Source organism: Carassius gibelio, chromosome A5 (genome assembly GCF_023724105.1).
Source record: "Carassius gibelio isolate Cgi1373 ecotype wild population from Czech Republic chromosome A5, carGib1.2-hapl.c, whole genome shotgun sequence".
NCBI classification, from domain to species: Eukaryota; Metazoa; Chordata; class Actinopteri; order Cypriniformes; family Cyprinidae; genus Carassius; species Carassius gibelio.
In genome coordinates this window covers 5,764,812-5,784,481 of record NC_068375.1, presented here as the reverse complement: position 1 = coordinate 5,784,481, position 19,670 = coordinate 5,764,812, and the positions used below count along the sequence as shown (strand labels likewise).

Sequence of the window (19,670 nt, the reverse complement as noted above, 5' to 3'; positions counted from 1 at the left end):
AAGAAGTGCACTTCATTGTATTGTAATGTAGAAAGAGTAAATATCTATAAATACCTGGGCATATGGCTTGATTAAAGGTTGGGTTTTAATATTCATATTTTGAAAATCTTTAAAAAAAAGCTCAGACCCAAATTAGGGTTTCTTTTCCATTCCTTTTAAAGCAAAAATAGATTTATTCAAAGTTGTTTTCTTTCTGTGCTGGACTATGCCGATGTGCTTTATACGCATGCTAATCACTAAAATAAATGTATTGTGTATATACCATGATGCAATAGGATTTGTGACCAATGCTCCTTCACGTACCCATCAGTGTACTTTGATTGGTTTGGTTGGCTGGCCCTCCTTGTATCAGAGGAGAGAAATGCATGTTGATGTTTATTGGCAAAGCTCTAATAGGTAAACAGCCTTTGTATATCTGTAGTCTCTTATCTTATTGTTCTGGTAATTATAAAACTAGATCATCTTTTAAATTACGTTTAACTGTGCCTAGATCATACTCTGAGTTTGGTAAATCTGTCTTTTCTTGTTATGTGGCTAGATTATTGAATGAAAGGCAGAGTATTTTGATGCTAGACGTGCTCCCATCTTTAAATATTTTTAGAAAACTTTTGGTGCGTCTTACTTGAAAGTATCATATTCTTGTTTTACTTAACATTTATATATTTTGTTAGTTCTGAGTGCTGGACAGGACTTTTTTTGTTTTGTTTGTCTTGAAATATTTTTGTGTGAAACTTTGTGTGCTGCCATTTTGGCCAGGACTCCCTGGTAGAAGATTTTTTTTTTTTTTTTTTACAGGATAAATATAGGATAAATAAAAAATAAAAATAAAAAAAATTCTGTACCTCAAAAATGCATGGTGAACCACTGGCTGTCACTTTCAGCAGCAGATTTGCTTGACTGATTACTATTATTTAAATAACATTGTTTAAACACCACGGCCTACCTGAGTATTGCTGCTGACCACTGTCCATCCCTTTATGACTACAGTGTACCATCTTCTGATAGCTACTTCCAGCAGAATAATGTACCATGTCACAAAGCTCAAATCATCTCAGACTGGATTCTTGAACATGACAAGTTCTCTTTACTCAAATGGCCTCCACAGTCACCAGATCTCAATCCAGTAGAGCATCTTTGGGATGTGGAGGAACAGGAGATTCACATCATGGATGTGCAGCCAACAAATCTGCAGCAACTGTGTGATGCTATCATGTCAATATGGAGCAAAATCTCTGAGGAACGTTTCCAACACCGTGTTGAATCTATGCCATGAAGAATTAAAGCAGTTCTGAAGGCAAAAGGGGGGTCCAACCTGATACTAGCAAGGTGTACCTAATAAAGTGGCCAGAGAATGTATATGTTTTTAATTAATCAAAATTATAAAACTTAAATAGTGAAAACGGATGAAACTGTGTGTGTGCCGGTTTTTTTTTTTTTTTTTTTTTTTTTATGCCAGTTGGGAATGAAACCTTAATACACACCGACTCACTGTGGTTCATTTAAACCATTATATCTCTGGAGAGTTCCCACAGGGACAGCAAACCAGACGCGTGTGTGTATGTGTGTGTGTGTGCCAGCGTGTTAGGTAAACTGAATCAGAAAGTACCAGTATAACACCAGACTATACCCAGGCTGTTACTTGTGCTTAAATACACAAATAAACAGGTGTATGAAGCCCCTGCTCTTAGTCTATACCTGATTCATATTAGAGTACACGCTGACACCACGGAAACAGCTTGCCATATGTTGAGAATGCAATAATGATGAAAACAGCTTGGTTGTGAAAAAGTAATACTGTAAATAGCTTGTTTCCCTGAGGACATTTCAGCCAACAGCAGCTCTGGGGCTTTCAGAAAGAAAGAGGCAAGAGCAGTGTCAGATGAAGGGAACTCTATTCATAACGGGACATCTCACTTACTGTAGCACACAGATTTACTAGAGGAAACTTTATTTATTTGAGAAAAAAATAAACCCGAACCAAAGTCAAATAAATAGTTAATTAAAATAATTAAATGTCAAATAAATACAAACTAACCAATGAAAATGATGTACATGTTGACAGCTGTAGGAGGAATTACAGTCAGTGCTATGCTAGGTTAAGTTCTTCTGATTGGCTGCAAGGACGTTGCTAGGCAGTTGTGAAGCAGTTATTAAGGTCATCAATGTGTAGGAACAACTTTAACTCAGAAATTGCTAGGACATTTCACAAATAAAAAAAAATAAAAAAATCCAGCCAATATGGAATAGTCTCAGATTGTACACGAAATTCAAAGTTTTGAACAAACGTTCTTCCAGGAATATTAATAGAACATTTGTTCAGAGTTATTGGTTACACTTTGCCTCAGTAGTCCATCATTCTACCCAATATAAATATCTTTGCAACTACTAGGTTTTAAATGTTTCCAGTTTCAGAACATCTAGAAATAAGTAACATTTCTATAAAGTTTGCAGGATGATAAAATGGAAAGTTCTCATAATATTTGCATTACAAATATATATATATATATATATATATATATATATATATATATATATATATATATATATATATATATATATATATATATAAAGAAGAAGAAGAATTCAGTGAATAAGGTACATACTCTACACAAGTTCTGCCACTTACAGTGAGATTCGAGATTTATAAAATAAAATTTGTGCAATAACATTAGGTCAAAAATACATAATGAAGCAATGCTAATATACCTGATGATATACCTAAAGCGTCTCCTAACAAAGAAATTAAGATGGACCACGATGTAAAAACAAAGAAAAGTACAGTCTTATGGAGTCTGTTAGCACACGTCTCACTGAGATCTTTTCGGATCCTCTGCACTTCATCGCGAATGTGCTTGATCCGCGTTATAAAGACCATTACTTGGATGCGGAAATAAGGCAGCGTGCACGAGAAATGATCCAGGCCGCGCAGGATGCAAAAAACCCGCGTGGAGACGGAGAAGCGCCAAGTGCAGGAGACAGATCAGAGTGCAGAAAAAAAGACTGGTCTCTGCACCAGATGAGTGGCATGCACCATCGTTGTCTGATATGTTCAGTGGAATTCTGCAAGAAAGAGCCTCAAATAATAATAATACGTTGGCTATTTTGTTCTTATACACACACACAAACATATATACATACATAATATCAGATTGTAGCCATATTTATGCTAGGTTTTCTGCTAGATTTCTGCTTTAATTTGGTAAAAATGTTTATTTATGCCCTGGCCCTATTTAAATACACTCTCTCAAATATTTCTCAAATGTCAGGCAGATGACAAGCTCAACTGCTCAACAGCTAGATGGTTATCTGTCTGAAGTCCCCATCCCCAGAAGTTATAACAGTCTTGCCAACTGGGGAAGTAATGCACTTTCTAGTCCTACATAGAAAAATTTAAAATGCACTTCACCTAAATGCACTTTGTTTTTATGAGAGAACTGTTCATTTTAAAACCTTTCTGCAGGCCAGTAGGCCTGTACATTATTATTAAATATACACATGAGCGGGATACATTTTTAATTTGAATTTTATTTTATACTGTGCATTGTTGCAATGTGCTTAATAAATATTTGCATCATTTGTAATTATGTATTTTTATGTTTTTTTTTTTTTTTAAATAAGTTATTTAATTGTAATTATCTTTGAAACTTTAATATTAATTTATGCAATTGCAATGTCTTAATTTTAGTAAAGTTAGTACACGGTCATAGCAATAAATACAATGGTACTAATAATTGGCATAATTTATTTCGGTGTTTCGTTTCGGTTTTCGGCCTTGGTTTTCTCTATTTCGGTTTTCGGTTTCGGCCAAGAATTTTCATTTCGGTGCATCCCTAATATATATATATATATATATATATAGAGAGAGAGACACACTATATACACAGTATATGTAAAGATGGAGATCAGGCTTTATCAATTACTGCAGTGGCACATGTGTGTGTTATTATAGCCGTTCTCAGTCTTGTTGAGCTGAGCTGTGATTAACTCACCGCACTTCTCCAGGGTCCTCTGTCACCAACACGTCTGTCTTACAGCTGGCTATAGGGTTGATTGACAGCTCCACCGGAGGTACCACAAAGCTCTTGCTGACTGGCAGCCAAAGGCCTTGACCCAGACTGTAGGATGACCTGCAGCAGGAGGGACACGAGAGTGTAACGGGTCAGCTGAATTTCAATGACCCTGTGGAACATGCCTGAATAAAGACAGCTGCTTATTACAACAAAGCCACCCTGAACGAGAGGAGAAGATCTGCTCTCCACAGCATGCACAAATTAAGACCATCACACTAGACAGTAGTTGTGTGCTAATGATGTATCCAAAGGTCTTTAATGAAATAAAAAAGACAATGAAAATATATAGCAAATAAAGAAAAAGGCAAAGGGTTTGTATAATGGAAAATAGGATTTGTCATATTCTTCACAATGAAAGACTTTCAGAACCTGGCGGCAAATCAAAACCTGTAAAAGTGCACAGCGACTCATTTGGCAAATTAAACAAAACATTATTATTATTATTATTATTATTATTGTTGTAACTAGCTAATAGAAACTAAATGAATAAAACTGAAAATATTATTTGAGACTAAACAATAATAATAACAACTCTTTAATTGTAATGCAGATTAATAGATTCATATTTTTTTTTTTCTTTTTTTACTCATCCCAATAAAGTTCATAATCAAACAAACCAGAAGACACTGCAGATTACCATGATGTTTTGTCTTTTACTGAAGATTTTGAAAAGCATTATGATTTATGAATCATTATGTATCTTGATTAAAAGAAATAAAAAATAAAAATAATAATATTATATATATATATATATATATATATATATATATATTGTCAGGTTCTTGGTAAGGGAGGAACTCAGGTGCAGACAGGGATTCTCAAACAAAGGGTTTATTAAATACAAAAAGGGAAAACAAAAACCCACGAGGGGGAAAACAAGGGCTAGGGTAAGGACTAAATAACCAAACAAGACAGGGCTGACCAGATAAAGACACTAAACATTAACTATAAACAAACACTCACGGTATACAGGATACAATCACAGTCACAAGTGTGGAACACATCTGAGAAACACATAAGTAACACAATGAACCGACGCAAGACAGAGCACACTAGGAGATCTAAATAGGGGGAACAATTAAGACACGACAGGTGACACAGATAGGGCAATCACGACACGACTAGGATAACAAGGGGGGCGGGGCAAGGGAACGAGACAACACAAGCACATGGCCCAAAGACAAGGCCATGCGCTTGTACACAAAACAAGGGTCTGTCATGATCCTGCCTCAAGACTAGGAAAAAATCAAGGACACGAGGGCAGGATCATGACAGAACCCCTCCCTTAAGGAGCGGCTTCCAGACGCTCCTCAAGGGAACATCAAACACGGGACATGACTGACATGAAAGACTGGGACACAGACACAAACCAACAAGACATGACTAATAATAACAAAGGCAAACATGAAAACACAATGGCAGGGTTAGGGTGACATAACAAAAAAAACAAACAGGGAAGGGGAGGGGGCGGGACCACAAAGTTCATGGGGGACAGACCAGGGCGGGGGGGTGGGGTAGGAATCTTAGGAGGACAGGACGAAGGCTGACGACGGGGGGTACGGGCAGGTCTGGGTGGTGAGGGGCGGGGAGGGGTCTCAGGACAACTGACAGGGGACATGACAGGAGCAGACAAGGGACGCGGGGCAACACTTACGGGACGCGGGGCAAGACTTACAGGACGCGGGGAGACGACAGCTGGACACGGGGGGACAACATCTACTGGACACGGGGGGACAACATCTACTGGACACGGGGGGACAACATCTACTGGACACGGGGGGACCACAGGACACGGGGCCACATCAACAGGACACGGGGAGACAACGGCTGGACATTTGGGACTTCTGGGGACAGGGTCAGGGGACAAGACAGGACTGACGGGGATTTCTAAAATTTGGACAAGACGGGACAAATAATCAGAAAATGCTTTAGCAGCTAGGACAATTGGCATCTCCTTATGAGATGAAACCGACTGTACAAGAGTCTTTGCTGCAGAGTCGGCCGCGGCTCTCTCCTCCGCTCTCACGACTGCCGACTTGCATACAGCTTTCTTTCCCGGCTCGGGCACGCTAGCGCTCACCGCTGCTGGCTCGGGCACGCTCACTGCTGCTGGCTCGGGCACGCCAGCGCTCTCCGCTGCTGGCTCGGGCAAGCTCACCGCTGCTGGGTCGGGCACGCCAGCGCTCACCGCTGCTGGCACGGGCACGCCAGCGCTCTCCGCTGATGGCACGGGCACGCCCACCGCTGCTGGTACGGGCACGCCAGTGCTCTCCGCTGCTGGCACGGGCACGCCAGCGCTCTCCGCTGCTGGCACGGGAGGAAACGGGGTCACAGGACCGGCAGGCCCCCTCTTCCTCCTCTTCCTCCTTGGGCGCGGTGCAGAGACCACAGCTGGGTCAGAGGCGGGTTGGGGGAGTTCGGTCTCTGGCAGGGCTGACTCCGACGATTCCGAGGCAGACTCCCACGATAACCGTCTCCCTCGCTTCCCGGGGAGACCGACGGGTGTGGGAGGCACCTCAGGACTCGGTGAGGGATGTGCCTGATCCCCCAGAGTGGCCACGGCCAGGATACGACCCTCTGGAACCGTTGGCAGCTGGGTAGGTGGGGACCTCTGGGGCTCCTCCTCTCGCCCGCTCGCTCCGGAACGACCTCCCCTGGTCCCCCGGAACACCACAAGGCGAGAGCCCTCAAAACAATCTAGCTGGCTGGCTGATGCCATCCAGCATTGCCTCCTGTCTGCTGAGTTCCTTGGTGGTCGGTTCATTCTGTCAGGTTCTTGGTAAGGGAGGAACTCAGGTGCAGACAGGGATTCTCAAACAAAGGGTTTATTAAATACAAAAAGGGAAAACAAAAACCCAAGAGGGGGAAAACAAGGGCTAGGGTAAGGACTAAATAACCAAACAAGACAGGGCTGACCAGATAAAGACACTAAACACTAACTATAAACAAACACTCACGGTATACAGGATACAATCACAGTCACAAGTGTGGAACACATCTGAGAAACACATAAGTAACACAATGAACCGACGCAAGACAGAGCACACTAGGAGATCTAAATAGGGGGAACAATTAAGACACGACAGGTGACACAGATAGGGCAATCACGACACGACTAGGATAACAAGGGGGGCGGGGCAAGGGAACGAGACAACACAAGCACATGGCCCAAAGACAAGGCCATGCGCTTGTACACAAAACAAGGGTCTGTCATGATCCTGCCTCAAGACTAGGAAAAAATCAAGGACACGAGGGCAGGATCATGACATATATATGTGTCAATGTAACTGAAGAGCTGAAATAGTTAAGGTAATATAATATTAATTTAGCCAGTGAATTGATATTCTGTGAATTAAATTTGTATGATTACATGTGTCTCCGGCACACTTGTGGGAACTGAGTCTGGCCGGTCGCTGACCTTGGATATAGACAAGCACATCTGAATTACTTCTGGATCAATGCATACTTCCACTCATAAATAAGCCAGCGCTAGCCCAGACCTTGCTCCGGCCCATCAATCGACACTTCAGAGGGCATCGATTGATTCCTCAGTCCACTATCAGTCAACTGCTGCCAGCTCAACTAAATGGCTTGAGTCGTCAGGTGGTTAAGACTGATGACAGCTCGGGTGAGTAAGGACAGACTGAATGGATGATATAAATGACATTTCTTTTCACCTTCGCGTTTAGAACCAAAGATAAAAATAAATAAAACTTAAGGCTTGTAGTCTGAAAATCAGGAAAATAATATATATTTAATTACGAGAGACAGAGTTTAATAGGGCAAATCAATGTGAGATACTGTCATCACATCAGCTAACTGTCCAGTGTAAGATGCATTATTAGTTTTAGTTCAAATGGCTTAAACTATATGGGTGGACTGCATGACAAAATCCCAGATCATGTTATGAGTTATTGTACATCACAGTAACGGTATATATCAAAACATGCACAAAAAAGTAAATAATGGTACGTTTTGCATTAACACACAAGTTCTTTCTCATACTGATATGTTTCACTTTTATGTGTATAAAACTCTGAATATTTGACTCTGCCTACCTTTCATACGAACATTTCACTGCAGTGTCCAGTAAAACGCCAACAACTTTTGATTCTGTGTTATGCTGTATTCAAAACACTTATGATAATGGATTAGTTTTAAATGAATACAGTTTGATGTTTGCATCACATAACCAGCTCCATATGTATGATATTAAGACAGAGTGAATTTTCTTGGAAGCGCACCTGGTGCAGCATTGCACTTGCAACGTGAAGCGCTTGGCTGTTCGAAAACTAAAATAGCATGTTTTGTTTTTGTTTTTTCAACAAAGGCTTCTTTTTTTTTTTACTTTGTTAAGTGTTTAGTGTTGGAGATTCACTATTTTCAAACACAAAATGCATTAACTTTGCAGCACTACTCACTGGACATTTTATTTCCGAATTGCAGTGCACTATCCATCATAATAAAGTGTTTCAGAGAAAACTGAAGACACTTTGCTAAATGTACTTGTTTATGTAAATGTACTTGCTTATAGCGCCTCTTGTGGACATGTATTTTGAAAAGTGGCACGAAATGTACTTGTATTTCAAGTTTTGCAGAAATGTAGGAAAAGTCATATTTCCAATGTGCTTGGTTAGAAATATCAACATGCATCATTCAGACTGCAGTCAAGCATTCTGCAATCCATGTGACGAGTTACATCAGATATTTTAAGGGCAGAAGCTTTTCAGACCGTCACGCCTGCAGGACAGAAACATCCAGAAATCCAAAGTGACATGCAGCGGTTTGTGACCTGTCCTTGTTCCCTTTCTATCGCCACCATTTTCTCAAAGACATGAAAAATAAATATACGCAGCCACTAAACACTCTCAGTGGCCCTAGACCCTGCTTTAAAACAGAAAGAAGCCCAGGGCTCCGGTGAAACTCCCTCGTCTTTCGGGTGGAACATGCCTAGGGCAAATCCTATCAGGAAACCCACAGTGCTGCCCCGCAGGCGATCGGTGAAGGCCTGTGTTCAATGTGAGGGTGACTGACAGCAGGCGGGGGGGCCCTGCCTGGACTGGGACCTTGTTTTGGAAGACAGGCAGGTGGAGAGGTCTGGTTCTTACCTGAAAATCTTCTCTGGAGCCTGCTCTCCTGTGACAAGGTCGTAACCTCTTTCCAGGTTTGAGTAAGGCCATGGACTGTGGGACAAACACACAAAAATGCTTTGTGAGTATAAACACTAAGGGTCTTAGCCATAACATAACACCCTTAAAAACAATAATAGTAACAGGAATTAACTAAATCAGGATGTCCAGTCCTGCTCCTGGAGGACCAATGTCCTGCTGAGTTTAGCTCCAACCATAAATGAATACACCTGAACCAGCTAATCAGGGTCATCAGGGTTACTCAGAACTTCAGGTGACGGTGGCCCTCCAGATCAGAACTGCAAAACCTTGAACTGGGGTTTCACATAATCTGACGAACTTGTCCGAGGCGCTTATCTGAAGTGGCAAAAACGTCCATTATGATGCTAGGATGCTGCAGTGTTTGAAAGACTTCCGAAGACATGTAGTAATACATGGTTACATAAGCCACTGAGGGAATTGAAATAAAATCGATGTGATGATGATTAGCATTGCTTTCAGTCACTTAACTCCCCAATACAATTATTACATATTAGATCAAATTGGGCTTGTTCAAATGTATTAATATTATTCAGCCCAGCTTAACGCGCTTAAATGTGTCATATCATTCTTGTTTGAGCGCAGTGAATGGATAGCATTATATTGTCGATAGCATTGGAGATTAATCATAATAAAAAATGGCACAATAATAAAAACAATAAGATTATAAATAAAAGCAGCCGCGGGCAGATTCTCATTTATCTCATGACTGTGGCGACACCGGCAACGCTGACAATCACTTCGCTTAATACATAATGTTTCATGTTCAATTGGAAGATTACACATTTGGTACGGCATCGTCTAAGACTAAACAGACCATCTGAAACACTGATGTTTATCGTCAAGTTCAACCAATCTAGTTTAATTCTCTTATCGGCTGCAGCCCATTGACATAATGCAGGCGGAAATTGTTTTACACTACTAATCGAATCCGGACGTGACGGCACTCGGACTGTACTCACAAACCCCCTGCAGTTTCTTCATAAAAGCCCGTTTGGGAAACCTTGACATCATGTAATGACAATAAACAGAACATATTTTCTTATCTTGTATTTTTATATCCATATGGTAGAAGATTATCCTGTTCAAATCAATGTAATAAAATACATCAAAAAGTAATCTAAAGTAGTGCAATTATATTACCTCAAATGTCTAATGTAACAGATTACGCCATTAGCAGCAATTTTTGTCATGCACTTTGGAATCAGAAATGGACTACAGTTTCTAAATCATATATGCAGCACTGTCCCATGTTTTTTAAGTCTCAGTCTGGAGTTGATGTCTGGGCTGAAAGTTCTGCTGCTGTTTTATTAGACAGCGGTTTGCTCGGGTGAGTTCATTAGGAGACAGGAAGAGGAGTTACTACACTTGGCATGAGGTGAGGTGATGAATCGCATCTCTCTCTGCGTTACAGTCTTTCTCTTGCCCTGGCTTTTAGTCCGGCCTATTTGTGAGGCGTTGACAAAGTGGTTTGCAGCACTCACCCTTCATTGCGGCCCCAATCTGTGCGGACGCAGAGATGTTTATGCTCGGGGTCAGGGGCATAACCTTCCAGACAGCTGCATTCCCCTGCAGAGAGCACAACACAGTGACAGATTATGTTCATTTATCCCTCTGGAAAATCAACCGCATGTCCACGTGACACCCAGTGCTGTTGCACACACAGACAAAAGGCTTTCAAACTGAAGTCTGTCCTATATACAGTCAAGTCAAGTGTGTAGAGCGAGAGCTGCTTCTGCCTCTGACACCTTCACTATCAGACGGCTCCGATCTTGAAAGACATCACAGAGCTACTGATGCTAGGATACGAGAATGATCCAGCTCCTCTAGGAAAGAGGGATTGTGGGGTGAATCCAACGCTATCTCACGACCAAATCGTACGTATTTTACGCGGTGGCTTATTCGTACGAATTTGTACGACCTCACTCGTACGATTTTATACGACCCCAGTGACGGTTAGGTTTAGGGGCGGGGTTAGGTGTGGGTCATTCGTACAAATTCATATGAATTGTGCAACTCGTAAAATACGTACAATTTGGCAACAATCATATGAATTTGTACGAGTGTGGTCGTACGAATTCGTACGAATAAGCCACCTTGTGAAAAATGTACGAATTGCTGTGAGATCGGGTTGGTGAATCTCAAGAAAATATGTCAATGGCATGTTTTTAATCAAAGGCTTGACTCCAATCAAGATATTGTTGTATTGTATGTGTGGCGTGAAAGTCACTAAAGCATTAACTATGTTGTATGATAACGCAAATACTTTAAACATATTAAAATATAAATTAATTTAAATATAAGGGAAAATATTGTCATGTATTCATGATAAAATGACTTTGTTTTCTCTCAACATTGAGTTTATATCTCAAAACTTTTAATTTATACCTTGCTATTTCTTTTTAACCATTTATTTATTTATGTCCCTTACTTCAAACAAGCTTCTATATGAGAGTGAATAAATGATGAAGGAATTGTCACTTATTTTTTTTTGTTTATTGATTGATTTTTTTTTCAGGAGAGATTTCACTTTTTGAAAGACTGTAAAACTATTGAGTTCTATAAACGTCAATAACAAAGAAGAACATAAATAACAGTAATAATCAGCATGCATTAGATATAGTTTAATATATTCAGATTTAATATTAGTCTATGGTCCTGTCTATTTCTGTCATCAATGAAACAAGTCACACAGTATAATTTCCATTGCCTCTTATTCTGCTTTGTTCGTGCATATGCAAAATCAAGATACTTTCTGGAGTTGCCTAAAGTTTTTAAGCTTATGATTCATAATACAAACCAAACTAAAAATTGGCTTGGGAAATTTAAAGCATACTCTATCATTCTCTTCAAATTACAATAAAGGCCAAGCCTGAAAAGCAAGAGAAATCAGATAAAATATAGAAGTATGTCACTTGAATATGAAAGATCATTTCAAAACCAGCTCTGGCTGGAGGGGAAAAGAAACAATGTGAGAAGTCATTTTACAAACCGCACAGGCAGATATTCATATTTTATGAGCCGTAGCGGCAAATATTAGAAATAATATGCACCCATCTGTACACCTACTATGCTAATGATATTCATCCCATTTAAGCTCCCATTTCATGGCTTATTCTTCTGAAAACAAGCACATTTAGACACATATTGCACTGGAACAAATAGAGAAAGTAAAGTAGAGGATGGAAAGGCCAGTGGCAGCCAACCATAATGAACATATAGTGACAACCAATAGAAGTAATCTATTGCATTTTATTAAACAGCTCTCTGGAAATCCTTATTCAGCAGTCAAAAAAATTCTGAATAATGACCACGGTCTATATCTATACTCTGTTACTAATATCTAAAATATATGAAATGTTAAAGAAATTAAACTAGAAAGGCACTAGTATAAAAAGGCTGAATTCAGTACACAGTTTATTAATAAAATATACTACAGATGACCGCGGAATATGAACAGTGCTACACTGCACAAAAGCCAATATAAAGAAAACGCTTAACATGGCTTAATAAAGATGGTGATAAAAAAATCTAATATTATAGAAATTATTAAAAATGTATACTTTGTACATGCAATCAGATTATCCCATAATATGAACAGACAGCTCTAAATTGCCCATGTGGCTTAATATAAGAAGCCTAAATTTTATACAGAATTCATTAAAAATACATACTCTGTACAGGCAAGCACCATGCTAATCCATTTAATTTTATTAAACTGTATACCATTTGTCTTTTTATTAGCGTCTTTGTCCATTAGCATACCTTAATCATTTCATAATTTGCATTACTACGCTGCAATCATATTCAGAGATATTCTGCTTAAGTAAAATAATTAATACTGAATTAGGTCCTCCATTGTCACAGTTCTTGTTTTTATGACGAGATCTGACTGGTCTCGCGAGAACATCACAATACCCTCGCCCAGACCTTTCAAATATATTTACACCTCATTTGCCCTTTCACCAGTGGTGGTATGTAATAATGTGATATTTTGTGTTCACATCAGGCAAGCAGACACATGGTAAGTGGGAAAATTACGCAGTGTAGTCTTTATCCAGTCATTAAAACAGAATTCACAGTTTAACGCGGAATGTCACCGAATTTGTCAAATTTTGAACTGATCAATCAAAAGAAGGTCATTACACTTAAATAAGACCACAATATGTACCTTATATATAAATATAAAGCCGCAAAGTTGATTTGAAATGAATCCTGCATGTTCTGCATGTCTCCGTTGTTACGACCTGCTCGTTTTAAAGCCGCAACATAAGAGGGATCAAACAGAGGATATCGATGCAAATACTACGTGATATAAGAAGTGCAAAGGGGGACAAAGGGTAACATAATCAACAAAATCGTACATGTTGAAAACCAGAACTACTCCAGAGAAACAATCCCACGAGTGCCTGTCTTAGTCAACAGGTAACACATATAATGGTACTAATTAGGAATTAACAGAAGACCAATCAGGAACTGCCACACTCCCTCCAATAGGATCTGAAGATTCAGGGTCGTCACACCTCCCACTCCAAAAGGAGGTTGTCTAAAGAACCGACAAAAGAAAAACCAAAAATACACAAAAAAACACCATTTAAAAATAATGTTGTTTACAACAAATTTTAATACTCATCTCCATAAGTCCCACTTAATTTCACTAAGACTCCTGGGTCCTAGGACACAGAGAAAACTAGTGATAGAGAAAAAAAAAAAAGCCCAACAAGAGAGAGAAGAGAAAGATATACCCGACACTACGGAGCTCTGTTACAGCCGTGAATGTGTTTAATCTGTAGGTGCAGAGGCTATAAAAATAAGGCTGACCTGCAAGTTTTATTCTTTACGGAAACACTCAACTTTGACCTGCTTAACTCCTTTAAATGAGTAGAACTTTGAGAGAACAAATTCATCTGCCATAAGCACAGCATCAGACAATTTAGTAACTTTGGGTTCATTAAGATACATAGCAACTTGGAACACAACTTTTAAACTCTTCCAAAAGAATGAGCTCTCTAAACTGTCCCTAAGTGATAATTTTTACAGAGGAACACCAACGATCAAACAGATTTTCTTTTTTTTCTGGCAAACACAAGATAAGAGCACTTCTCAACCTCCTAAATTCCTAGCGATATGCTTCAGATACCAATTCATTTGACATTACGATCTCATAATCGGCATTTTGCACAGTAGTCTGCCGCAATACACCTCCTGTGCTCTACCTACCAACACACATTGCAATAATAACGTCACTGATTGGTCTTATGTTAATTGCTAATTAGTACCATTACATAAGTGTGTTACCTGTTAACTAAGACACACACTCTGTGGCTCTGGGTTTCAACATGTAAGATTGGTTGGCTGCCACACTCCATCCAATAGGATCTGAAGACTCAGGGTTGTCACACTGTTAACGAATGGCACATACGCATGGTATCATTTTCTACAAAGAAGTACCCCTGATGCTCGCGGTGAATTCAGCGTCTGTCGTCTCACTACATGAGGACGGAGGACATGAACAACCTCTCCAAAACTGCTCTGAGAGTCACTTCATGACCAATTTACCATTTGATTTGAGGAAAACTAGTGTCATATCACTTACACAGAATTGTAAAAGTATTAGTGGCAACCCGTCAAAAATAAAAGTCTGGTACTTTTTTTTTTTTTTTTTTGTAGACTGTACATAGCCTATGACTACTGTTTTTTAAAGGATTAATCACACAAAATGTCTTCCATGTTTTAATTTTAATAGTAAATCCCCTTTGTTTGCCATAAAATAAAGTTTGCTTAATTTTCAATAACTAAACGATAAATGATAAAATAATTTAATGTTTTGTGTCTTCATTTTGATAACCAGAAAAATTTAAATATTCAACACAGAATTTCTGAAGCTTTTTAATTAATAACATGTAATTTAACTATAAAAAGGATTTTAAGTGTAATGAAAAATCTTGTCTCGTCTCGTTCTCGTGAACCCAGTCTTGTGTGTCATCGCGTGGGATAAGTGTTTTGTCCCACCCCTATTTATGCCACATTAAGTGTTTTAGAATGTCCCCAAACCATGTCTTAATCTAAGGTCCGAATTCAAAATGAAAATCTATGAACTGCTCCACTGAGAATATACAGAGCTGCATGAACCACTGCAAGATGTAAAGTGTTTGTCTGAACTCAGCTGGTTTTGAAAAAGAATGACGATATCTTTGCAAAAGAACACATACGATTTGGAAAATATTTTTTCCGCCCACTCCATGTTTTTTTTCAACTACTATGTCCCTAAATGGACTCCATATATATATATGACCTGCCTAATAGTGGCACTTAACAAAAAGAAATTAAAAAGAAATAAAAATGTCTGGCAGTTTAAGTGGAACTGCACACTCAGATGTAACAGAAGCAATTAGTTTAATAGCAATGAGCTTAATAATTCATTTGCTGTGTGCGCATATGCATATGCCAGATACCTGCACCATCAAATCTGTGTGGGAGCAGCCCCTCTGTTAGAAATGGCAGAAAATGAGCCTTTCAATCTTTTAAAATGAAGGTTCAAATGCACTAAAACGCTCCTACAGCATAAAGTGCTGGTTCTGCAGATGATGTGCCAATTATTCTGATTTAGAGGTTTTCAATCAAACGCCTCTCAATGATGATTTGAGCTACTGTGCAGGTGGACTGCCTATAAATGTTCGTCCTTCGAAGACATGTAAGGTTAGGCTATCTGAAGAGAGTCTGTGTATGTGAGTGAAACTTAGAGAAGACATTGAATTCTTTTTCAACAAAGTTGCAGAATGTTTTTTAGAGACTTTCTTTGAAGGACTTTGCGTCACTGTACGAATAACATGTAACATTCAAGGGCTCTTTACAATATATACAATATGTGTTTTCCTCAAAGTTTCTGAATGCCTTGACTCACTCTAGTGTATTCAGGTTACCAGCATGAAAAATGTTGACTATTATTCTGCTACACTGTGAAGTTGGATATTTTGATCTTACAATTTAAGTGCACAAAAGAAAGGTGTCTTTCACTCTGCGTTTCATTTATTTATTAATTTGTTGTTTTATGAGTTTACTTTCATGAATTTAACCCATTTTACAGCTAACTATATTCTGTGTTCTTAACATTGGTTTTCAGGCTGCTAATAGGACCGGTGTAAAGTTAATGGTTTAGTGACTGGCTTCCCTCACTAATGCAGAAACAGCAGTACATCACGTTCCCTACATACTACACCAATCACAGCTCATGATGCTCATCAAATGCAGCAGTTTCACCCCTGTTATTGATAATTACATATGATGATGATGATGGATGTTAAGGGCATGGCAAATGGAAATAGTGATGTCACAGTTCTCCCAATTTCAAATCCAGGTATTTCAGAAGGGTAGAAAATGATAAATCATGTTTTAAACCGGGGAGTTAGTTTTGCGTTCTGAAACTAGAGTAGACTCTCATATGTGTAAATATCAAGAACATTTTAATTAGCCATTTTATGAACCCTTTAAATGATAATGAAAAATATTCAACTAGGATAATTCTGATTATCAAGGTTCTTTTTTCAATGTAATATCTGAACTCTAGTGATTAATAGATGCTTTCATTAGAAAGTTTCTCATGAAAGGCTGCATGAGCAATTTTCTGATTTCAAGGTTCAACGCGTGGGCACAGAGAAAGAGATATTGTTGTGCAGATGAATATTTCCTGGTGTTACACAATCCCGAGGGAAGCAATTCCGCCGATGGGCCTTGAGTAGATTTATCATGTTACACTCCCACAGAGGCATATGGACAGGAGTAGGAGAGAGAGAATAGGGCTGATAAACTCTGAACACTATGGAATGACAGAGCCATTTTGTCCTCTTTTAGTTGTGTAGGAGAGACAGAGAAAACAAGGAATATTTATAGATGAATACAACAGAGCCTTGGCTAGCAAACGTATATTTCTGAAGCAGCCCATGAGAGAGGAGAGCAGGTTAGAGAATCGGAGCTGATAACCTTGTGGTTTAATCAAAAGCTGATTGTGGGCCGAGACTGTGCTGGCATCGGTCCCGGCCGGCTGAACACTCTTTCACAGATTCAGTGTGTGTGGAAAGACAAGAGGCTTCTATCAGCCAATTCTCCGTCTCGCTCGACACAGAGAGAAGCATCTGATAATACTTGGCCTGGCTGCGGTCATGGCAGGACCTGTGAGATACACCAGCACAGTGGCACTCAGAGCACTTGGAGACATTTATTCATTTATTTCAAATTCAGTGATGAATTACTCATTCTCATAGTGCTCACACATGTATGATGTTAGAAGTCTGGTGAACATAAAGACATTCATTAGGTATTTTATAATGCAATGCAATCATGACATAAGTGTCTAACTGAAATGTTCGAGAAGCACCAGATTAATACTATTAATGCATAAAAGCATAGTCTTAAGGATCCTCCAGATTTCACGGCTAAGTGTTCACCCCATATGCTCGGAAACAAAGGATGCCATTTCAATGCTTATGCTATAACATGAATACCACACATTTACATTTACTCTTTAAGAAGTATTATATACTGCACACACAAGTGCATGCTGTAAACAAGTTGAATATGTTCAGAGAATCCAAGTACATTCATTTCCTCAAAGCAATTATTTATCTCTCACAATGTTAATATAATATTTATATCGTGGTGAAGAATATAGACAGTGGTTAGATCAGAAACATACTGTTATTACACAAATTGCTCTGCCAGTATTTTCAACTATTAATGCATGACAGGAATTTAGGTATGTGAATTTACTTTTGCAAATTAAAAGTTGATTGTAAACAGGCAAGGTATATACCACAAAACAACACCTTTTATTTATTTATTTCATTACACTAGATATTGTAATTTATAAATAGTGGAAATGTAAATTGTTTTATTTTATAATATATATATATATATATATATATACTGATCTGTCCTTTTGTGTAAAGGAGTTATTTGATCAGTTCACTTGCTTGAATTAATAATCTAGCAATAGTGTAGAAAATGTATATTTATTGAACATGTAAAATGTTGTCAAGTTGTTGTTTGCTTTTATATATATATATCTTATAAGCCTTCTATTTATTTTGATTAGATTTTCAGTATGCTGTGATATTCTGGGCCTCTATATGCATCGTGGGATAAAAAAAAAAAAAAAAAAAAAAAATTCACCATTGATCACCATTATTGTGATAATTGTTCCGTTTGGCTGAAAACCTGAGCTGATTAGTCTAGAGTTAATTTGCATTTAACCAGTGTATCAGTGTTTCTGGACAGCACAGAGAAACTGTTGTATTTAACTACTGCAATAATATTACAACCCCAGCTCTCTTAATGGATATTAAAAGAATATAGACATCACTTAAGCACTATATGCATATTTACAGTGAACTGCTTTTTTAAAATAGCTATGTTCTGAGAGAAGATTAAATACAGTATGCTCAATAGTAACTTCATATGAAATATTCAGCAACACAGCATTTTTTAAGTTGAATAATAATAATAACAATATTAACACAGTAATCAGGAAACAGTACAACACACCTTGTAACTGTAAGAGATTGCTATCTAATTTTATAAAATCTGAGTTATTTTTTACTGTGTATTTATCCCTAAGAATTCTGCATCATGCTCTTTTTCTATTGTCTGTTCTTGTACTGCAGTGTGTCTGCTGTCTTCATGCATGCATAGTTAAAGTGAAAAGCAACAAAGAATCCCATTGTACAGTAAATCTACATATGGTAAAAAAAAAAAATACATTTATACATGGTATATCGAGAAACTACAATAAAGGTTGAAGCAATGAACCTCAGACAGCTCCATCTGTCAATTCACCTCTCGTGTCTCTTTATTGTGCTCCTGTTCTGATTAGATATGATTTTTGCAAGCCTGAAGTCTAATGTAAATGGCTGAGTGAGCAGACGAGATAGAGATTCTAAGAGGACTCAACTAGATGAAGAGAGTAATGCAAAATGCTTCAGCTCTTGACCGAACGCTCAGCTGATGAAAAGCTCAGAATCACTCTCTGTACAGAGCCGGAGAGATTAGAACTCTCTCTTATTAACATAACAATAACTCTAGAGCTCCAGAGCCATCCTCAATGCTTAAATATGGGAGAAAGCATCTGGCATCAGGCAAATCACTGATTCCACACCATCACTCGACAAACGCTGAATAGACTTTTGATTGCTCTCCAAACCATCCACTCTAGCGGCCTTTATGAGGAGCCTCTTCCACCTCCTTATATATTAAATACATATTTAAATAAATATTAGTATATATTGCTTGGTATTATTTGCAATAAGAACAACGAAAAAACTAACTACCAGAAACTGATACAACAATAAACATAAAATACCTGGGGCTACAAGAGACCTGCTACTCTGGTTTTGTATTTATTATAACTCCTGGAGAGAAACAGTGCAGACACTGGATG

At 38.5% G+C, this 19,670-nt stretch overlaps 1 protein-coding gene across 2 annotated transcripts in view; it reads right to left on the bottom strand.

Moving 5' to 3' along the window:
* LOC127989645 (astrotactin-2-like) overlaps window positions 1–19,670 on the bottom strand; it is a 463,909-nt gene that overhangs the window by 213,506 nt on the left and 230,733 nt on the right. For both annotated transcript variants that reach the window (XM_052591441.1, XM_052591440.1), the window contains 3 exons: window positions 10,723–10,807; window positions 9,179–9,253; window positions 3,990–4,127 (listed from right to left, as the gene is read on the bottom strand). In XM_052591441.1, coding sequence (XP_052447401.1) covers window positions 3,990–4,127; window positions 9,179–9,253; window positions 10,723–10,807 — 298 coding nt within the window. The remainder of the gene's footprint in view (window positions 1–3,989; window positions 4,128–9,178; window positions 9,254–10,722; window positions 10,808–19,670) is intronic.